At 56.0% G+C, this 22196-nt stretch overlaps 6 protein-coding genes across 6 annotated transcripts; 2 read left to right on the top strand and 4 right to left on the bottom strand.

Annotated features, from left to right (window-relative positions):
• Positions 1-977: 977 nt before the first annotated feature.
• On the bottom strand, positions 978-5623 carry HER10_EVM0008144 (ABC transporter; the record flags this gene model as incomplete). Its single annotated transcript, XM_035477676.1, has 1 exon — positions 978-5623. The coding sequence occupies exon 1, from the start codon at positions 5538-5540 to the stop codon at positions 978-980; it is 4563 nt and encodes a 1520-aa protein (XP_035329702.1). The 5' UTR covers positions 5541-5623.
• Positions 5624-6966: 1343 nt separating this feature from the next.
• Positions 6967-8932, top strand: HER10_EVM0000492 (cytochrome P450; the record flags this gene model as incomplete). Its single annotated transcript, XM_035470272.1, has 7 exons — positions 6967-7158; positions 7201-7237; positions 7306-7367; positions 7420-7540; positions 7614-8288; positions 8385-8782; positions 8888-8932. 7 exons carry the CDS (start codon positions 6967-6969, stop codon positions 8930-8932), a joined length of 1530 nt encoding a protein of 509 aa, XP_035328770.1.
• Positions 8933-9239: 307 nt separating this feature from the next.
• Positions 9240-10930, bottom strand: HER10_EVM0012240 (fungal Zn binuclear cluster domain-containing protein; the record flags this gene model as incomplete). The annotated part of the gene is made up of 4 exons (XM_035481638.1): positions 10842-10930; positions 10481-10733; positions 10190-10395; positions 9240-10055 (listed from the first exon to the last, which is right to left on the bottom strand). The coding sequence occupies exons 1-4, from the start codon at positions 10917-10919 to the stop codon at positions 9240-9242; spliced, it is 1353 nt and encodes a 450-aa protein (XP_035330190.1). The 5' UTR covers positions 10920-10930.
• A 1696-nt stretch (positions 10931-12626) lies between these two features.
• Positions 12627-16626, bottom strand: HER10_EVM0000889 (nitrite reductase). Its single transcript, XM_035470656.1, has 4 exons — positions 16264-16626; positions 16060-16210; positions 13996-16004; positions 12627-13945 (listed from the first exon to the last, which is right to left on the bottom strand). Exons 1-4 carry the CDS (start codon positions 16320-16322, stop codon positions 12805-12807), a joined length of 3360 nt encoding a protein of 1119 aa, XP_035328806.1. The 5' UTR covers positions 16323-16626; the 3' UTR covers positions 12627-12804.
• Positions 16627-17496: 870 nt separating this feature from the next.
• On the bottom strand, positions 17497-19181 carry HER10_EVM0009589 (3-demethylubiquinone-9 3-O-methyltransferase). Its single transcript, XM_035479074.1, has one exon. It carries the CDS (start codon positions 18821-18823, stop codon positions 17852-17854), a length of 972 nt encoding a protein of 323 aa, XP_035329881.1. The 5' UTR covers positions 18824-19181; the 3' UTR covers positions 17497-17851.
• Positions 19182-19811: 630 nt separating this feature from the next.
• HER10_EVM0004991 (3,4-dihydroxy-2-butanone 4-phosphate synthase) lies at positions 19812-22134 on the top strand. The gene is made up of 2 exons (XM_035474617.1): positions 19812-20499; positions 20657-22134. The coding sequence occupies exons 1-2, from the start codon at positions 20436-20438 to the stop codon at positions 21289-21291; spliced, it is 699 nt and encodes a 232-aa protein (XP_035329286.1). The 5' UTR covers positions 19812-20435; the 3' UTR covers positions 21292-22134.
• Positions 22135-22196: the final 62 nt, after the last annotated feature.

Raw genomic sequence — 22196 nt, 5'->3', positions numbered from 1 at the left:
AAGGCTGGAATTGAGTTAATTGCAATTCATCCAGTCGTGGCGGAGCAACACGTCTGAAAATAGGAGGCGTACTGGCGTGGTGCCGGGATCACGACTCACGCAAGTTCGCAAACCCCGGTTTAGAGTTTTTCGCACTTTTCGCCCTCCCCGTAGCCCGCGCCCACAATCGGTGGCCTTTTCGGCCGGCCGTGCCGGGGGAGGGAGAGCCTCATCAAGACATTTCCTACTCGGGGGGCCGCGCGCGGCAAGCGAAAACGAAGAAAAACCTAAAAGCCCATAGTGTACGGAGTTGTATAGTATCGTGAGATGGCTAGGCGAGTCGGCGACTAAGTCGGCTAAGCGGCAGCTCTCTCAAATGAACACGGACGACTCCGTAAAAGGTGTCAAAATGCCAACTACCTATGCGTCCGCATTTTCCACAGAGGCAAATGGGGGCCGTCCAACTCGTTAACTCCCCCCGTGAGGTAGTTCGGACAAAACGGACTGTTCCAGCTGTAAGGCTCCTCGTACGCACACAGCACTCGGGAGGACCCGACTGGTTCATCACTTTGACACATGGGATGGCAGGGGTGTCCTGCACAGATCACGTCTGGAGTTGATGGGGGGCGATGGCTATACCGCAATGCGTTATTCAAGTCAGTCCACTCAGACTCTCACGAGCCTCAACGTCGTATCCTTCCAAGCCTTATGGGGCCTCAAGACTAAAGCCGCGAGCCGATACAACCGTCTCTTGCTCAGCCAAGCCCTAACCTTCGTAGATACTCTGCAAGCATGAGACCTGGTTTAATCACCATCACAATCGCAAGCTTTCTATAACCCGAGACCGAGGTCGACAGTTTTTCAACTCGTGGAATTTGAACATTTCATCTCAAACGTACTCTAAAGCCCGAGCCACAGCAGGGACAATAGAAGCTTTTATAGTATGATACCGGACAAACAACAACCAGAAAACAAAATGCAGAAAAACTACCAACTCCTTACTGATGAATCCCCTGCGCCGGGCCATGCTCAACAATCTTCCCCTTGTCCAAGCGGATAAAGTAGTTTGCATCCTGAACAGCCTCAAGCCGGTGCGCAATCGTGATGACGGTGCTCGTAGTCAACTCATTCCTCAGCACCTCCTGCACCCTAGCCGCCGTCTCCTTATCAATCGACGCGGTAGCCTCGTCCAACACCACAATAGGACTCCTACGGAGGACGGCCCGGCCAATCCCGATGAGTTGTCGCTGTCCCTGGCTCAGGTTCTTCCCGCCGCCCTCGACGTGGGAGTATAGGTCCCACCCGGCGCCGAGGACCCGGTGGAGGACGACGACGCACTCGGTGTCGGTGTACTGGTGTAGCGGGTCGAGGTTGTCCCGCAGCGTGCCGGGGAAAAGCACGGGGTCTTGCGCGACAAAGCTGACGCGCTGCCGCCAAACGTGGACGTCCACGTCCGACAGCTTGTAGTTTCCGACGCGGATGGCGCCTTCGGAAGGGTGGATTGTCGCGAGGAGGGCGAGGGCCAGGGTGGACTTACCAGACCCCGTCCTGCCGAGCACCGCGCACGTGGAACCCCCGGGGATGGTGAAGGAGGCTTCCGAGATGGAGGGGTCAAGGTGAGGTGCGTACCGCAAAGTAACATTGTCAAAGATGACGTCGTCCGAGTGGTGAGGCCAGCTGGTGGGTGGCGTCAGTTCGCCGCAAGGCTCCTCGGGGATGTCCAGAAGCTCAATCACACGCTCGACTGATACAAAGTCCATCTGTAGGGTACCGTACTGCTTGCAGAGGTTATGAGTTGCCTCGACAAATGCGGACGCAGTCGTCAAGACGAAGGCGGTCAGACCGGGTGAGAGGCCCTTGTACAGCGCGAGCAGAGTGAGCGCAAAGGTACAGATGGCGGAGAGGGCGTCGAATCTGTACATGAGCCAGGCTTGTAGACTCCAGTAGAAGTGATCCATCTTCTGGAATGCATCCGTGACGACAATGTTCATGTTCTGGAAGTGGTGCTGTGCCTTGAAGGCGCGGATGGTTGCCAGCCCGTCGAGCAAGATACCAAAGTTGGACATGAGAGGGCTGAGGGAGACCATTTCCAGCCTTCGCAGACTTTGGGAAGTGGGCAGGAATCGCATAAAGATGTAGACAAACCAGAGCGTCATACCGACCGAGAAGAGGAGGAAGAGCGGTGTGACGGAGGCGATGACGACCATGCTTGAGAACCAGGTGATGGACTGGACGGCAACTTCGCGTAGCGGTCTCATGATGCCGCCATCGATCATTCCAATGTCAGAGACGAGGCGGTTCATCAAGCGTCCCACTGGAGTAACGTCGTAGAAGCGGAAGGTTGCACGGCCGACTTTGTTGATGACTCTCTTGAAGAGATCCCTTGCCGCGGTGATGATCATGAGCAAGGTGAGTCCTTCAGACAACGTGTAAATCACAGCCTGAGTGACCGCGATTCCGAGATACACCCACAGCCAGGGCCTCAAATCGGTGTCTGGATCCGGGAGTCCTGCAAAAAGCTTGGAAAAGTCGATACCATCGGTCGCCCCCTTGGTCGATGTCTCGTGCTTGTACGCTTCACCCCAAGCTTTGAGGAACCAGTAGTTGAGGAGACTGCCCAGTCTGAACAACGCGAAGACCAAAACCAACACAGCCCACCACTTGAGCTTACCAGCCTTGATGTAGGTCCAGTAAACCGATAACATGACGCCGCCGTGGGCGCGGTGCTCCTCTTCGATAAACTTGGACGGTATGGCGGCATCTTGCTGGCTTTCATCGAGGGTATGCTCGTGCTCGTCCTGGTGAGCCGCCGGATCCTCGTCTTCCAAGAGGAACTTGGCGACTTCCGCCGATGCCTCCTCCGAGTTCAGGACGCGAGCGGTGCCGTCGACGACTTCGACCATTTGGCCAGCGAGATGAAGACACAAATCTACTCTGTGAGTGACGAGGACCACAGTCCGGCCTTCCACCAGCGGGCCCTGAAGGAGCTTCTTCACGATGGATTCAGCCGTGTTGTGGTCCAGGGCAGCGAGAGGGTCGTCCAGCAACAGCACGCGAGACTGGCTGTACACGGCGCGGGCCAATGCCACCCGCGCCCTTTGTCCGCCCGACAGACCGATTCCGTTCTCGCCCATGTCGGACAGGTCTCCATGTTTGAAAGTAGCCAGGTCGGGAAGCAGGGCGCACGCATCAAGAGTCTGGGTGTATCTCGCAGAGTCAAAGGGTGCTGAAAACAGGATGTTGTCGCGGATGCTCATGTGTTGGAGCCACGGGCTTTGAGCACAATATCCAATGGGCTCAGTTGGGATGACGACGTCGCCCAATTGCCGGTCAAGTTCTCCAAGAATCGCCTGCAGTAACGCGGTCTTGCCAGAGCCGACTTTGCCAAAGATGACTGTGAGGCCCTGCGGGAAGCTGATATTGAGGTTTCTGAGCACGGGTTGCTCGTACCCAGGCCATGCAAATGTTGCCTTTGTAAACTTGATATCGTTCGTGAGGTGGTCCGAGAACACGCCATCCTTGTCGGGCTCGCCCATGAACTCCTCAATACGGCCCATGGCGATAGATGCATTGAGAACAACCGTGATAAGCCCCGGCAATTCCTTGAAGCTAGTCTCCAACAGAGTGAAGAGAGATAGAGCGGGGAAGGCCACATCGACGGATAGAGTCTTTCCGGCAATGAACGTATAGGCGAAGAAGGTCGCAACCGGGAACAGCGTGCCAGAGGTGATGTTGAGTGTGGAAATCGCGATACTCCACAATCCAGTCACGACTCTCGTCCTCAGTTCATGTCGTCGAGTGACCATGATAGCGTCCAGCCACTTTGACTGCCAGTCGTACCATCGTAAGTGCCTTATTCCTTCGACGAACTGGGACGTAGACTGCAGCCGAGCATCCGTGGCAGCCCTGCGCACGCGCTCCTTCTTGAGAAGCTGGGTGATGAAGACGGTGTTGAGCATTTGAGCAAGCAAGACGCAGAGCATGCCAAACATGCACGACCAGCCAAGGAGTTGCCAGACTAGGAAGAAGGAGAAGATGAACTGGAGCGGTTTCACGACCAGGGCCGGGAACTCCCAGAAGCGTTGGGCAACCTCGTAGACGTCATTTCTCATCAGATTGAGAATCTTTCCAGTGGTGGCAGGCTGCCTTGATGGCTTTTGATTCTGCACCCGGCGGTACTTTTGATTTGTTGATCGCCCGCGCTTAAACCAACCGAGCAGCTTCCCGAAACGGCTGGTGGGCTCGCTGCCGCTCTCATTGTCATCGGTAGCAACTTCTGTGTCTTCATCGTCGTCATCACTCTCATCATTTGCGTCTTCCTGGGGTCCTTCCAACATCTTCTCAGCAGCCGGCTGACCAAAGTGTTTCCGTGACAAGGTCTTGGCGTAAAGTGTGGTAATCATCTCTCCGCGAGACCGCTCATAGCAACGTCTCGAGAACCAGAGTTGAAAAACGGCAGCCTGGCAGGCGATAAGACGAACAGCCAAAATGCCAATGGCGTACAGAATGGACACCTCGATGTTCTTGGATCCGCTCTGGATGGCTCGCAGGAGCTGCTGCAGCAACATGGGGACGGAGAGCGCAGCAGCACATTCAACAATTCCAAGGAACGACTGAATGATCAAGTCCAGGCCGTTTGCCGAGAACAGCTTGGCAGTCATAGACCCACGGAGCTCGTGAAACAGCCCGTGGAGGCGCTCGTGCTGGAAATCGAACGGCAGCTGCCACACGTCCTCGTTGTGCAGCTGCTTCTCGTAGCCCTTTGAGATCATGGGCGCCATCCACGACACGGTCATGAATCTCCACAAAGAGAGGTTGTCTTCGGGGCTGCGGAGCTGGTCGGTGGGTTCGGCGCGCGCAATGTCAGAGTCGCCGAGCGATGGGTCCCGCATCGGCATCGCTACAATACCAACGATGCCGGCCATGCTGATGACCGGGTCCGCTAGGATGAGCGTATGGACTACTCTGTGGAGTCTGTAACTGAATGCCGTCGAGACAATGCCACAAGACAGGATTGTAAGGTAGAGAAACAACAGCGTCTTGGGCGTCTTGGTAGGCCGGTCCATGGCGGTGATTAGAGCGGCAACAATCCAGGGCACCAAGTCTAGTAAGTCAAAAACGCGGCGTGGTTGCGCGAGAGTAGATGACACGCCCTGAACCAGCCCAGCCAGCGCAACTGCGAAGAGGTAGACCGTCCAAAAAGTCCAGGCCTTTTTCAGAGATGGATGTGTCGTATCCCCGTAAGAAGACTCCTGGGCGAAGCCAGAGCACCACGCGGGTCTCCTGCGAAGAAGCGGCCTCAGGAGAACGAGGAACAGCAGCACTACCGCGACCGAGGCGCGGACAATATTGGTGATATCCATGACTCTGGAAGCATTGAAAATTTGGGCCGTAGTTAGGGTCTTCGCTGTCGTCGTGTTCTCTGCTCGGAACTTCGCGTGTGATGGAGAGTGAAGGTGAGACGGGCCGGCGAGGACATCTTGGAAGGCGACATAGCTATAGTACGGCAAACCTCCAGACGGCAGCCCGCCGCCGCCGTCCAGGTCTACAAAGCTACTCATCTTTCTGATAAAAGTTTGGCAGCGATTGCCGCCGTCTGAGAAGTGTGGAACCCGGAGCGTGGTTGCGATACCATCAAGCTCCCAAACCGCGGGGCGGGGTGGAGGTTATGTCTTACTGCGTAGGTTGTACGGCGGGGGGAAGGCACAGATAACGGAGTGAGGTTGGAAAATCGGGTACTAGTACCGGAACTCACCGCTCCAAAGGGTTCTCACGGTTTCAATTCGTCAATTGGGCAATGTAACGAAGCGTCAATTGGTTAATGTAACGAAGGATCGGGCGCAAGAAAGTGGTAGCCTTGTCAATCTTATTCCCGAAATCATGCCTGCACCTGACTGCTCACGTGTCATCTTCGGATAAGCGCTGCATTGTGTCGCGAAACATGGGAAAGAAACCATCGACCGCATTCAGATGCTTGGTGATCAGAATTGGGCGGTAAATGCGCTGCGTAAGGTATGACAATGAAGCCTGTTCGCGACCAAGTCCTTCAAGGTCTGTTTCTGGACAAAGGGGTAAAGAAACGGCGAATCGGAGGGGCTTGGCGGCCGCAGTGCCGTTTCCCCCTGGCACCGTCTGCCATCCGGGGCGGAATATGACATCTCACGTGATCTTCGGATCACTTAGGTAAGCATGTCTCTCGACCTTGTGAGACGACCGGATGACATAATGAGGTACGTTCCATATTTTCAGAGATGTGGGGCCGCCGACTCTTGCTTCCGAACGGGAACCGGAACCCAGGTACCGGCCTCCGGCCACGAAATTGATCCGGTTTGCCACCCGGCACTTGTTCCCCAGGCCCCGACCCGTCTAGGCGGTGCAATCTGAGACGAATGTCGGTTCGTCCCAGCGTGTTTCCCATACGAGACGGCCCCACAATGCGAACACGAACCCGACCATCCATGCATTGACACCCGTCAACCACACCTATCGTCGACCCCATCCACCCCTGCCCCCCGCGCCAAAACCACCATCGATCTGCATTGCCAAACATCGCGGCTGCTAGGCATATCCTACGCGAGTGTTCCCGTCCACCAAGCTCCATCGGTGTGGAGCCTTGGCACCGTAGTCTCTAATCAGAGAAGCAAGAATTACGCTTATGCGGGAGGTGATCTTAGCATACGACTCGTCTCCCTCCCTAAGCGTCATAGTCGCGCTGGACCCCGAGCCAGGGGCTAGGCTAGCTAGCGATGGAGGAGCAACAATATGGCCTACTTACCGGTTTCCTATGCGAACCCATACGCACCGTTGCACCGTCGTGTGCGGAGGTGCGTAGGTGTGTGGTCGACGATGAGACGACTACATAAAGACTAGACACCCTTCAATAGAATCCAAGTTCGAAGTTCGTCCGTACTCAGGCCCTCCCACCCAGTCTCCCTCCCACCACCTACCTACTCGTGACTCGAAAGGACCACCCTCGCTACACAAAACATGGCAAACGCAACCGACTCCGTCGCCGCTGCGGGCACCGTGTTCGACCCTCAACACTGGCCAGCAGCGACAGCCGGCCTCGTCTTCATCATCTTCGCCCTTCTCGCGCAGAGCTGGTTCAAGGTCGACCCCGTGGCCCACGTTCCCGTTGTGGGACAGGGCGGAAAATGGGCGCGCAGGAAAGCGTACCTGGCGGGCAAGGGGCCGCAGATGTACGCGGACGGGTATAAGCAGTTCAAGGACAGCATTTTCCGCATCACAACATCCAAGAGTGAGTTTTGCAGGAACCGGTCAAGATTTTTGTTAACAACGGACTCGCGCTGACTTACACGCCTTTAGAGAAGGATACCATTTGCGTGCCTCCCAAGTATCTCCCCGAGTTGAAGAAGGTCCCCGACGATGTCATCAGCTTCACCAAGGCCATTGACGAGGTACCGAAGAGCCCACTCCCAGATCTTACAATACTCCAGAAAGCTAACTTGCCCAAAGTCTATGCAAGTCAAATACACCCAAATCTCAAACGACATGCCCATCATCATCCACGCCGTCAGAGCCTCTCTAACCCCAGCTCTACGTTCGTAAACCCCCTAATTCACCCACTACCAAGGACCTTCTCCCCACAACTAACCACCCCCCCTCAAAAACAGCCCGCCTCAACGAAGGCATCTCAGACGAAGTCATCGACTCAATGCGCCTCGAACTCCCCCAATCCCCCGCCTGGACCGAGATCAACATCAACGCCAAACTCCTCCGCATCATCGCAATGGTCTCGGGCCGCGTCTTCATCGGCTCCGAGCTCTGCCGCGACGAACGCTACCTCGACGCCTCCATCTCCTACACCGTAGACCTCATGACCGCAGTCCACGTCATCGCCTTCGTCCCCTCCTTCCTCCGCCCCCTCGTCGCCTCCTGGCTGCCCACCACCAAGAAGCTCTACAAGCGCATCGCCGACGCCGAGGCCGTCTTCCGCCCCATCGTCACGGCCCGCAAGGAAGCGGCCAAGAGGGACGACTACCGCGAGCCGGACGACATGCTGCAGTGGCTCCTCAACGCGCAGCCCAAGTTTGGCGCGCTGAGCGATCGCGAGATGGCGATGGCGCAGCTGGGGGTCAGCTTTGCTGCGATTCACACGACGTCCATGACGACGCTGAATGCGATTTACTGGCTCGCGGCGAAGCCTGAGATCAATGAGTTGCTCCGGGACGATATTCAGGCGGCGCTCGCTGAGTCTGGTGGGAACTTTACGAGCGGTGCGCTGCAGAACATGAAGAAGCTGGATAGTTTCCTGAAGGAGGTGATGCGCGTCAACCCGATCTCAGCAGGTATGTTTTAACGTTATCGCACCTCGAGAAACCATACACTTGGTTGTTTTCTTCCGGTCTCTCAAAACTAACACGTTCCCCCTTTTCCACTATCAGCATCCTTCACCCGCAAAGTCCTCAAAAACGTAACCCTCCCCAACGGCCAAACCATCCCCGAAGGAATGTTCATCGAGGTCCCCGCAGGCGGCATGAACAACGACCCGGAAATCTTCCCGGACCCAGAGGTGTTCGACCCCCTACGCTTCTACAAGCTCCGCGAGGCAAAAGAGCTCGCCACCTCGGGCACCAAGGCGGCAGAGGTCGTCATGCAGGCCCAGTTCGTCAGCGTCGGCACCACGCACCTGACGTTCGGCTACGGCAAACACGCGTGCCCGGGGCGGTTCTTCGCGGTGAACGAGATTAAGATGATTATGGCGAATATCATTTGCAATTACGAGATCAAGTTGCCCGAGGGCGTGACGGAGAGATATGAGAATTTGGCTTTTGGCGCTTCCGTAAGTTTCTCTTGTTTCCCCCATTTATTTTTTTTGCCAAAATCCCCTCTAGGGGACACGACTGTTCTGTCAAGTGGAATAAGCGAAGCTGACGTGGACTGCTAGACTGTTCCGGATCCGAAAAAGACAATCATGATCAGGAAGCTGTAAGTGGAAATCATGGAAGCGAAAGTTGTGGTACGGATACGGATACGAGATTTGAGGGGAATGAACTTCTTACAACAATGCGTTGCTTTCACACGAGAAGAGTGCGGAGTAACGAGCGATTTACTTTGAGGCCATGGGCCACCCTGACCGCGTCCTCGAGACTCCTTGGCAGAAGGGCCATCTGGAAATTGGCAGCATCCAATGTACATGGTGCCAATGATCTTTATGATGCTTCTGTATTTATTTCATCTTTTGGTATTCATCTTCATGGATTTGTTATAGACGAGATAGTAGCGACGGGGGTATCAATTCAAACTTCCATATCGTCAACGTCAATCCTCTCAAAGACGCTGCGCTTCGGCCACTCGATCCACGGCTTCCACTCATCCTCCAACGTCCTCTCAATCAAGCGCATCACCGCGCCGCTCCACCCGTCGCAAAGCCAGTCGGCCTTCTCACACGGCTTTGCCAGCGCGGCATAGTGCGCCAGGATGACGAGCGCCGTAGGATGCCCGCTGGCCACCATGTCGATAAACATGGCGGGCAGGGTCGCCGACCACCCCCACACCCCGCCGGGCTTCTCCCCCTCGCCCCTGCTCATCTGGTGCGCCCTCCGCAGGCCCTCCAGCGCCAGCACGCAGACGGACTGCGGGTTGATGACGTCGGTGAAGGACGCGGGCACCTCTCTCGCCAGCGAGGTGATGGCGTCGAGGCGCTTCTGGAAGGCCGACGTCGACACCCAACCGCCCTGCGTTAGTACGGGTGGGCGCAGCAGGCCGTCGAGGGGACCCCCGCGCTGCCTCCAGGCTTCGATGGGCTGGAAGTCGAGGATGCCCTTTACGCCGTGGAGGAGAGAGAAGGATTGCGAGACGTCGCTGAGGGCGATGGACCTGCCGAAGCTCTCGCTATGTGCGACGGAGCAGATGCTGACGATGAAGATGAGTGTTGCCAGGAAGAAGTAGGCCTCGCAGTTGTCCTTGTTGATGTCGTTTAAACGGAGGGCGAAGAAGCGCAGGGCTTCATTCTGGTGGTTCACCGAGATGATGTCGTACTTTTTCCGCTGTTGCGGGTGGACATGGGCGTAATGGAGGGCGGATAAGGCCAACAGGCCGTGCATTAGGAATTTCTGTGGTCTTGTTAGACGAATTGGTTCGCAAATCCCTCCTCGTTCCATTCCATCCATACTACGTCCTCATGATAGTAAAAGGGGTGTGTGGAAAGGAAGCCCAGTTGGCCCGTCGGGGTAAGGTTCTGACATACGTGAGAACAAGCCATCTCGGGTATAGCCGTCTTCCAGAGCTCTTCGGTACAGGCATCTTTTGGCAGGACATGCCGGGTACTGGTGCTGTAGTGGTGCATCAGGCGTAAACTCTGTAGCCAATCCTCCGAGAGATCCCAGGGATCCGTGGCGGGGTTGCGAGGGTCCGGCGCCGCTTCACCCCCGGGATAGGGAGAAGTGCTGCTCACTGAGGAGACGAGGTTAATCTTTTAGTCCGAGGAGATTGATGCCAAGGATCTGTGATGTGAGATTGGGTTCTGATCATATCATACCTGCAGTGTTGGGTGTGAGACCGGCCTCACTCGCCGCTTCTTGCATGCCATGACTTGACAGCTTCGAAGATGAATTTGACGAGGTCGTCACCGCCGGCGCGGCCTGCTGAATAGGCGCGTATCGCTGTTCATGCTGGGCAAGCTTGGCTGCGGCGGGTGGCGTGAGAGGGGCCGTTACCGATGCGGGACGATCGAGGAGACTGCAGTGTACCCCATGGGCAACACACTTCTGACACGGCCGTTCCTCATCACACTACACGAGACACACACACAAATAAGACATGAGTTTTTGGCTAATGCGTAGAGCGATAACAGAGTCATGTTGAACACACACACACACACCAGAGGGACCTTATCGTACCTTGACGCGACGTGCTTTACAGCGCTGGCATCCGTTCCTCGATTTCTTGTGCCCGAGGCGCCGTGTACGCTTCTCCATGTCCGGCCCGCGCGATATTGTCGGCACGGGGCAAGGGTGGACAAGGGTTGTGTTCAGGTTTACCGTTGGTTGGATTCTCGTGGTGGAGTGACAGAGTCACCGTGGATTCCGTGGGAGTGGAAGTCCAGTGTTGAAGCGGGTTCGGATTCGTAAGAAAGGGCGAGGGGCAGGTGAAATGTTGGAAAAGGGTTAGGACTCGGGAGAGAAATGAGGGAGGACAATGAAAAGGAAAAGAGAATGCGAACGGCCAGAGTGTACTGGGCTACGAACTTTGTTGTCCAATAAGGGCCGGTACATGCCGAATACGGGGAGATTTCGTAAGTCAATTACGAGGGCCCCCGTCGAGGTAAACGAGGAACCTGACAAAGCAACCCACCTCATCTCAAGCTTTCAGAGTGACAGAGACACCTGCCGGGGAATCTCTTGCAGATCAAACCGCTAGTCGTCACGCTAAGACTGTGGGGGAACCGCGGGTGGAACCGCTGAAGCGGCGGGAGATACGAATGCGGTCTCACTAATGCGAATCCGAGGCTTCCTCCACGAGTGCCGCGCTGCCGTACTGCCGCGGAGGTTTAATACACTCAAAGACTCAAACGCAATCTGAATATTTTGCTATAAGGCTGATAGCCCCGGGCATTTGCTGACTCTTCCAAGAACCTGAATGTAACTCGGCCTGAATCGTTGCAAAACTCTCTTTTGCAGCTATATGAAAGCCGCGTACCTTATCTCCACGAGGCCAGCAACCCACGTTCAACACCATGCGCACTACATACAGCCCGACAAAACCTTTCTACGGGGGAGATTCGAACTCGAGACCTTCAAAAATGAAAAGCACCGGGGTCAATTACCTAGCGACGAGGTCGGGAGTGGGCAGTCCCAACTATTGCGCCAAGGCATCTCCTCATCCGATGGTGACAGATGAAGCAATCAGCCATCCTATATACCGTACCCAGCCGGTGACTGTACGGGGCAGTTGACTGTATGGCTCCTTCCCAATCAATCATCAGTTCTTTCCCACTGCACATCGGGACGTGTTCACGCCTCGACAGGTAATGTTATGCTGAAGTCTCATAGTTTAGGTCATTGTGACGCCGATGGTGCTCATCCTGATGCCTCTGTGATATTGAATACCTATAAGACGGTCATCTTCGCCGCGGCAATCGCTCACGAAAGCCATCTTTGTGCCCTCAAGTACAAAGAGACAGTTGAATTGGGGTCTCTGAGCAAGCCCTATATCTTCTCTCAGACTAAGGCACTAAGCAATCCGCATCTCTCTCCTTCTTTCTTTCTTCTTCCTTCACACGTGATCCCTTGACCCCAGACTCTGCGTACTAGCACGTGCTCGCATCAACGTATCCGTGAGCGAATACGTTGATTACTAGGTAGGCTGGGGATTGCTGGACGACCGTTCAGGACTTGTACTTTCACGGACAAATGATATTTAGCAAAAGACTCATATACCGTTGTCAGCCAACCGAGCCCCTAGCAGCGCGATTCTCGTGTACTTCCACCCTGCCTAAGCCGCACTCCGCAGTTGAGGAGGCATGCGGTTGATTTGAAAGACTCTACACACCCTGGGATCTTTCTTATATAGCCCCTATCGCCAGGTCGCTCGGTATTGACTATGAGATGAAGCGACTTTGAAAGTGACACCTAATGTTCATATGGTTCAGTAGAGCTTTTAGTCAAGAGATTCAAATCGATGTACGGTACTCTACTTAGTTAAGTACGGCTTAGGTAGTAGTATACAACTCATAAAGCAGCAACTAAAGCATTCTGATCAACAGCACTGTATGTCTTCAAAACCAGAATCGCTCATATTTGCTAAAATGTATCCCTTAATCAACCAATATTTCAACTCCCATCCATCTACACAAACACTCCATCACCAATCCGGCGCACTCCCACACCCCCCACCACCACCAACAACCATCGCCCTCGCCTTCTCCATCCCCAAAGCCCCCATCGGCTTGACACCAGGCCTCTTGGCCCGGTGCCCCTTGAACCGAATCTTCTTATCCAGCGCCTCGAACGGCGCCGCCCCGGCCTCCCCCTTCTTCACCATCCACTTCTTCGTCCCCAGCGCCGCGTCGAGCTCCTCCACGGGTGGCAGTTTGATGTACACCATCCCGTCGCCAGCACGCTCCTCCACCGCGAACGTCGCGATGCTCACCTCGTCGTCGTTCTTGCAGCTCCCGTCCGCCAGGTCAAAGTTGCGCTTGTGGTACGGGCACGAGACCCACGGCGCCGGCCGCTTTGCCTCATTAGTACCGTTGGTACCGGGGCCGCCGTTACACCCGGAGTCAGGCTTCTTCGCATCATCGCACTTATCCCCATCTGCAGCGCCGGGTTCCTCGCCGATGAGCCCGTCTGACAGCACAAACTGCCTCTTGTGAGGACACATTTGCTGCGTAGCATAGTACCGGCCTCGCACACGCCATACGGCAAGCTGCGTATCGCCGCGCTTCACCGTGGCCGAGATACCATTGGGTGTCTCGTCCGCGCCGAAAAAGTGACTCGCCGGCAACATGGGCTGCCAAGTTGTACTGCTCCACCTCTCCTTCAACCCCTTGAAGTCCTCCTTTGCGGAGTCGGGCGCCCAGTATACCGGCCTTGGCTGGTCGCGGTCGAGCTCGACCTCCATGTTCTCGACCGTCTCCTCCGTGTTGTCAAACTGCTTGAATTTCGCGGCAATGGCCGGGTTCTTGATGGCCTCGGCCCACTCGTCAAAGAAGCTGTCGACGAGCTCCTGCATCTGGGCCTCGAGCGAGGCGCAGATACCGAGCTTGTCCTCCAGAACGACTTGCTGGAGGTACTTGATGCCGCCGGGGAGGTTCTCGAGCCAGCGCGCCGTGCGCTGGAGCCTGTCGGCGGTGCGGATGTAGAACATGAGGTACCGGTCGATGATGGGGATGACCTCGGTGGGCGGGACGTCCTTGGCTAGCAGCTCAGAGTGCTTCGGCTTGGCGCCGCCGTTGCCGGCCACGAAGATGTTGAAGCCCTTGTCTGTGGCGATGAGGCCGAAGCTGGAAGAGAATTAGTGATTCTGCTTGATTCAAGGGTAGTGTCAACATACTCTTTGTTTTGCGCTTCGGCACACTCGCGGACGCATCCGCTGACGCCGCCCTTGATCTTATGCGGCGCGCGAATGCTTTTGTACCGCTCCTCCAACCGCACCGCCATGCCCACGCTGTCGCCGACGCCGTATCGGCACCACGTCGTGCCAACGCAGCTCTTAACCGTCCGTAGTGACTTTGCGTACGCATGCCCAGACTCCATACCGGCCTCGACCAGCATCCGCCAGATATCCAAGAGGTCCTGCTTCTTGGCACCAAACATGTCGATGCGCTGCCCACCAGTGATTTTCGTGTATAGCTTGTACTTGGACGCCACGTTACCAATGGCAATGAGTTTGTCGGGCGTTATCTCGCCCGCAGACACGCGCGGGACCACACTGTACGTGCCGTTGCGCTGGATGTTGCCGAGGAAGCGGTCGTTAGTCTCCTGGAGACCGTGCATGGGCTTGTCCATGACGTGACGATTCCATAATGAGGCAAAGATGCTGCCCATGGTAGGCTTGCACGCCTCGCAGCCGAGCGAGGTCCGGTCGTTGCCGGCCTCGCGCATGACGTCTTCAAAAGTCTGTAGCTTCTTGACGAGGATGATGTTGTACAGGTCGGCGCGGGAGTAGTTGAAGTGGGCGCACAGGTAGTTCTTGACCTCGTTACCCATGGACAACATGGTTCTGTTAAAGATTGTCGTCACGAGGGGCATGCAGCCGCCGCAGCCTGTACCAGCTTTGGTGCACGCCTTGACTTCGCCGAGCGTCTTGCAGGTACCGTCCTTGACGTTATTGACCACGTCGCCTTTGGTCACGTTGTGGCATGAGCAGATCTGTGTGTCATCTGTCAAGTCGTCGCCGTCGTCTTCGCCCTCCTTTTTGGCACCGAGGATGAGCTGGCTGGGCGGCATGTCCAGCTCCTTCATGTTCTTGACCATTGGTACCAGCTTGATGTAGTCTTTTGTATCGCCAATCATCATGCCACCCAGAAGGTACTTGCCGTCCTCGGTGAAGATGTACTTTTTGTACACATTTTGGAACGGATCGCGATATGTGAGTGCCTTGACAGGGGCCGGTGGTAGGCCGTTTGTCAAGGTCTTGATAGTGCTTTGCTCGTCTTCCTTTTTCGCCTTCCTTGCCACCTTTGGAGGCAAATATTGCGGGCCGTCTCGGTCGGCGAAGAAGTCGCCAAAGCTAGCAACATCAACACCCAAAAGCTTCAATTTTGTGCTGAGGTCAGGTCTCTTGAATAACCTGGGCTGGTGCAGCTTGGCTTGTGTGAGATTGAACGAAAGGACGTCTGCCATTTCGACTCCGGGAGCAATGAGACCGAAGGTCTGACTTTGCCAGCTTGCACACTCCCCAATAGCGTAGATATCTGGTGCGCTGGTGCTCAAGTCGTCTCCAACAACGATGCCGCCACCACGGTCAGCGCATTTGATGCCTGCTCTCCGCGCTAGATCGTCTCGTGGCCGGACACCAATGGCAAAACATATCGTGGAGCAGTCCATACGCTCGCCGTCCTCGAAGACGACGCCCTGGACGTGGTTGTCGCTCGTCACCTCAATCTTGCCCACGCGCTTGCTGAGAAGCACGTCGAGGCCGAGGTCCCTGACCTGATCCACGACCATGGATCCCGCGTCGTTGTCTAGTTGCCGGCTCAGCACCCACCGATTCCTCTCAATCAGTTTCACCTTGTCGAAGCAGTCCAAGTCCATCATCGCCTTGGCCGCCTCCAAGCCGAGGAGACCACCACCGACAACCGCTCCCACCGTGCCTTTCCTTTGGGCGGCGAAGGCGATGAGGTTGATGAGGTCGTCAATCGTCCGGTAAACGAATACGCCTGTTGCGTCGTGCCCGGGTGTGTGTTTGGGAAGAACGGCATCTGAGCCGGTGGCGATGACTAGAATGTCGTACGGTACGATCTCTCCATTCGAACAGGTCACCTTTTTGGCTTGAGAGTCAATATCAGTGACTCTGGTGTTGACGTGATACCCGAAAGAGCCCTGAGGCGTGCTGTGGTACTGGTCAAGGAATCAGCAAAGAGTAGCGAGTCGACGAATGGGTGCATGCACATACCCATTCTTCTGGGTTGAGGTAGAGATTCTCGACTTTTCGGTGGTCAAAGAAGCTTGTTAAGCCAACGCGGTTATATGCAAGGTGAGGTTCCTCTCCGAGCACTGTGATGCTATACTCGTTTGCGCGGGCGTCCAACTTGAGCATCTTCTCACTTGGGACAGTTAGTCAGTCGAGTCACACCAATTGATGTCTCGCAGGACTCACATGAAGGCGATGCCGACCATTCCCAGGCCGACAACAACGAGTCTCTTTCGTTCCGCCATGTTGAAAATGCAAATCACCAACGAGACGCGATAAGCAGGAAGGGTACACTCAGAGAGCGAAGGAGAATCAAAAAGAGAAGCCGAGGAAACGATAGGATTTCCTACAAGATCTAATATCGGAGGTCTTCGGGTTCATTAGGCCATGATAAAAGACGCATCGTTCTCCCTCGGCGCACAATGAAGTCAGTGCAAGCTTGATCCGCTGGGATCAGCATCTCCGGCGAGACGGATGACCAGCCAGAGGTGCCCAAGAGCGACGAGCGCTGATTGGCCGCAGGGCTGAGACGATGACATCTGATTGAGCATCTCCACGGTTTGCATTGAAGAGAGTTTGGGGTCAAAGTACTTTGTGGTGGCACGGGTAGGTATTACCATTGAGCAATTGTACGCTCTTGAAGTCGAGTGACATGATAACGAGGTGGGAGACCATCGGATGATAAGAGCGAAACAGGCCAATCAGAAGTCCGTTGACTGGACCCACAACGGGCGGCTCTCGTTGCGCCGCGGAGAAAGAGACATCACCCTCCCACCTGCTATGCGTTGATAGTCTCCCGAAACCACAAACCGCGTGGGGAGACTTGTTTTGAGTCTCCTAGGAGAAAGAGAAACGAGGTTCCGCTGACTTTTGTGTGCGGCAGATAAGCTCGGTCTTATTTGATTTGAGCCAGGCCTGATTGGACAACCCTCTGAGGCAACACGCTTACGATATTCATAGACGGAGATGCTGCACTTGCTCTCCTGGCATTACAAGACCCACTTAAGCTGAGATACTAAGACCGGCACACCGGGCACCTTACAATTGCAATTGTAGGGTAAGGTAAGGAAGCACGGAAGGTACTTAACTTCCACCTTCTCACGTGCCCCTCCAAGGTAGACTACCTACCTAGGTAGGTACAGTCGCAACTGTGATATCAAGCTCCCCTGCCTTACAGTCGCGACTGTAAGACCCAACCAACCTCAGGTGAGGCAGCTTACAGTCGCGACTGTAAGGTCCGACCCCTCCAGGTCAGGGTCGCAATTATAAGATCCAGCTCCTCCGAGGTAGACTACAGCCGCAACGGTACTATACAGTTCCTCTAGGTTAGGGTCACAATTGCAAAGCCTGGCTTCTATAGCTTACAGTCGCGACTGTAAGATACAGCCACCCGAGCTTACGGTTGGAACTTTGCCGTCCGACTCCTTCCGCATCGCGTCGGCTGTGGTAGGAATAAGTCAAAGTTGTCTGAGATATATGTGGACGAGCCTTATTGGAGCAGACATGATGATCCGATTCAATTTGTAGCACAACTCAAATCGCAACAGCCCGCCTCACGCCGGCCAGCCATCGCTCACCTATCGCCTACAGCCACAAATCTCATGGTCTGAACAAGTGATATGCATGGATCATGCCGCCCATCCGATGCGGTCTTTTGAAATGGTCCATTCGCCCCGTCACAGCCAATTCTAGGTAAAGGGGGTATCACCAGTGCCCATTATTATACATTTACTTTTACACACCCACCTTCTTCATACACGCGTGTAGACAAATCTCACGCCGCCCGCCTCACACCGAAAAAGTAGTTTCCAACCTTCTCGCTGCCCTTGACCTCCCTCCACCCGAGCCCAGGCACATACACAACCCCCACGACCCTCGGCATCTCCCACCCCTTGCCCATAAACATGCCCTTGAGCTCGTCGTCGTTGATGTACTTGCGCCAATCGTGCGTGCCCTTGGGCACGATCCCCAAGATATCCTCGGCAATCAGATTCGTCGTAAACCAGCTCGTCCACGTCCGCGCAATCGTGCTCCCGATAAGCCACCCGCCAGGCCTCACGAACGGCGCGCACCGATCGAGGAACTCGGCCGGCGACGACACGTGCTCGACGACCTCGAACACCGACACCACATCGTAACACTCCTCGGCCTTGGTCGGAACGGGGAGCGTCTCGATCGTGGCGGCCTTGTATTCCAGCTTGCCCCGCAGCGCCGGATCGCGGCGGGCGTGGCCCTTTGCGATGGCGAGCACGCCGGGCGTGGGATCGACGGCCGTGACTTTGGTGGTGTCGGGCAGCCGGGCCGCGCTCTCGGCGAAGATGCCGCCGCCGCAGCCGACGTCGAGGAAGCGCGTGGGCGTGGGCGACGGGTCGGGTTGGCTGGCGAGGCAGTCGCGGATGAAGTTGTGACGGAGGGGGTTCATTAGGTGCAGGAGGCGGGAGGAGCCGTGGGGGTCCCACCAGTCGGCGGCGAGGATGTTGAAGTGCTCGACTTCTTCGGGGGAGACGGAGGAGTACGTCGAAGATGTCGAGGACGAGGACGAAGTCGAGCTCGAGGTTGAGCTTGGCCGGCGGAATTGGAGCGGCGCAGCGGCGGAGGCGGCGGCGGTGGTGGTGGTGGCTGCAGGTCCGGGACACGTTCGGAGGGGGAGTGACGTTGCAGCCGCGCGGGAAGCCGGCTGAGTTGCCGTGCTTGTCCGCCGCAGCGCGCGCAACAAGGCGGCTGTGGCCGGGCGAGAAGAGGCCATGGCGATTTGTGGTCGTGGATACTGATCGTATTCAAGGGTGTGGGGACTGAATGTGCTGGTGAGGATTTGATGGGAAATTCAGAGCTTCGAGAAAAAAATGATGACAAAGCAGAGAGCTGTGACGTGCTAGGGTGCTCCGGGAGCCGGGGGTTGGAGAAATTGGAGAATCTACTTGTATCCGCGACCTCGGCGCTGTCACCGAATCAGAGTGCACTCGAATCGGCAGCTCCCCCTGATGGTAATTCATACAGACCAATTGTGCTCAATTACGGGATCTGGGAATAGCCGCTTAGAATTATCGAAGCCGCACCATGGAAACGGGGCCATTTGGGTCCTTGGCTAAGGTAAGGTAGAACTGGGCCGCGCGGGTGCTTATTGGGAAGCTTTGTCAGCGCCCACCTCATGTGTAATTCTGACTGCTCCTTATGTAATCCACACGATCTCGGTTCGCACCGGTTGGTTGCATCTGGACGTCTTCGCATCCGTGGCATCTCACCTCAGCTGTCTGGATTCCTACCAAGGTACCTTGAGGCACCTTAAGGCAGGTGAGGTAATGTGAATGAGCAGAGTCCCCGAGGTGCCAGGAATGGTGGCTCCGCACTACACAGTAAGGTAGATAGAACTCTGAAAGCCCGACCGCCGCCCGAGATTTCATGCCCGCTGGCCGATTCCTCGGCGCATTCGGCGCCAGTAGCATTGAGCCCCTCCTCATCCCACCACAATCGTCCAGGGGTCCAAAGTGCAGTTGCACGCACGCAAGACGCCAGCACATGGGTGACAGGTGCAGACCAGTCTAGTGTGCAAGTCGGCCGGCGAATCCCATGAGTCAACCAACAAAGCCGAGCGATCCTCGGGACCTTTTTTTTTTTTTTTTTTTTTGGTCGTCCTTGCGCCGGCCGACGACGACATGTCACATTTATAAAGGCAATCCTCCACATTGCGCGTTGAGATATTATATTGAACACGTTGTACTATTTGGCCTGTGTTATATAAGAAGTGCATCCTGAAGTTACAAGTTTGAGTACCTACATTGACAAACAATTCGAACATCACCGAGATTACAACACCTTGGAGATCGGCCCAGATCCTATCATCCGCCAACTTCCAGGATCAAATCAACCGGAACCGGCCCAGAACTCACTCAAAGAAAGCCCCATCATCTTCCGCCCGTTTTGCCTTGCCTCCACCCCTTCCGCATGACGGAATATCGGGTGCGTTCCTGTTGAAGAAGGGAAAAAAGAAAAAGACGATAAAGAGACCCGTACCCGCACCCGCCTTCCAAACCCCCTGGACCACCGAACTTTGCCCGCAGAACCCCCAAGCTAGCACCTAATTTCTGCCATCTTCCACACACGCGCGCGCGGGGATCGGCCTTTTCAATTGAACGACAACCCCTCCCCCTCACCCCTCCGTCCCGTCCGTCCACCACCACCACCACCACCACCGCCAACTCCAACACCACACCGTCACGAGCGAAACCTCAGCCTCGACCGCAACCTCAACTACCACCGCCACAACCACCACCACCTCTTGCGCACTCTCGCCTCTTCCTCTTCGCACCTCCCACAACGACCCCATTCCGCACCGCCCTCTCCATACACCAGCCGCAGCAATGCCTTCCTCAACAATAGACGAGTCAAAGTTCGACTCCATTCCGGACGCCATTGAGGCATTCCGTAAGTGCTCTTCTACCCCGGAACTTCCGCTCAACCTCCCTCCCGCAAAGCCTTCTCCCGCCTTGCGCGCGCTCGCGCGCCTGCTCGTCCACCGGTCTACCCCTTCCAATGCGTCATAGACACCAATCCACTGACTCGGCCACCATACCCCCAACAGGCAACGGAGAATTCCTCGTCGTCCTAGACGACCCCTCCCGCGAAAACGAAGCAGACCTCATCATCGCAGCCGAGTCCCTCACCACAGCCCAAATGGGCTTCATGATCCGCCACTCCTCAGGCTACGTCTGCGCGCCCCTCGCCCCCTCCCTGCTCCAGACCCTCAACCTCCCGCCCATGGTCTCCGCAAACGAGGACCCCCGCGGCACAGCCTACGCCGTCTCCGTCGACGCCGCCGATCCCCTCGTGACCACCGGCATCTCCGCCCACGACCGCGCCCTCACCTGCCGCGTCCTCGCCGACCCGGCCTCGGGCCCCCGAGACCTCCGCAGACCGGGCCACGTCCTGCCGCTGCGCGCGCGCGAGGGCGGCGTGCGCGAGCGGAGGGGCCACACCGAGGCCGCGGTCGACTTCTGCAGGCTGGCGGGCAAGAAGGAGGCGGCGGCGATTTGCGAGATCGTCGACGACGGCGTCCCTGTCGAGGGGCAGGCCGTGCACGAGGAGCCTGGTATGCTGAGGGGCGAGCAGTGCATCGAGTTCGCGAGGCGGTTCGGGCTCAAGGTGTGCACTATCGAGGCCCTGGTCAATTATCTCGAGAAGACGGAGGGTAAGCTGGCCGTCAACGGGTCGTCGTAAGTCGGCATGCCAATTGTCCGATTTTTTCGTAGTCGGGTTCCGGGTCTGGGTGGACCGCGGCTTGATGGCAGGTTCAAGTCACGTCTACTCGATTGTTAGGTTCGAATCGTTCCGATCAGCTAGAGGGTTGAGCAAAGGCGAGAGGGCCACCTTCGCAAGGGGGAAGAAGAATTTGCGGAGAACCGAGGCCATACCCGCTTAGGAGAAGGCCAGAAAACCACCACTTTGATGTTGCAAGAAAGGATATCCTGAGCCATTGGGCCGGTGCGGCTAGTCACGGGGCAGTCGCACCGAGAAGAGAGGGAACGAGGAAGCGAGCAAGATGGACATTGCATAGTGCGGTATGTATATACATTGGTATATCTTTGGACATGGCGGGTTACTATAAAAGACAAATGGCTCAACACCACAAAACAACATGGGCGCTGTACGGGTGCTCCGAATTCTACTCCTCTTATCTGCGTCACATCTCAGTGGTACTGAAATCTCATACGCGGCGTCTAGTCGCAGCTGTCAAGTCCCAACCCAACGTTGGCATTGCCTGCTTGCTTTCAGTTCAAAGCGATGTACCAAAACTCAATGGAGACCTCCCTGGGGACTGAGAGATAAAAGGACGGGATGGGTGGTATCTCTACCGTCCTTAGATCACGAAAGATCATCACTCGCGTATCGCGCAAAGCTCCTCCCGAGCTGGTACACCGCCACATAAACAAAAGAAAACCACACCAATAACCTATCTCACTGCGTCGCGTACGGATCCTGAGACATGATCCCTTTGCAGCACATAAAAACCCACCCTTCGCACTACACCTTGACAAACGGGCTGAACCCCTCCGCTGAAGTAACCCAGATGAAACATCCGATCGAGACATCGCCACATCATATAGTCCCTGATGATGTTGGCA

Source organism: Colletotrichum scovillei (genome assembly GCF_011075155.1).
Source record: "Colletotrichum scovillei strain TJNH1 chromosome Unknown Contig00009, whole genome shotgun sequence".
NCBI classification, from domain to species: Eukaryota; Fungi; Ascomycota; class Sordariomycetes; order Glomerellales; family Glomerellaceae; genus Colletotrichum; species Colletotrichum scovillei.
This window is presented reverse-complemented; position numbering and strand designations above follow the sequence as displayed.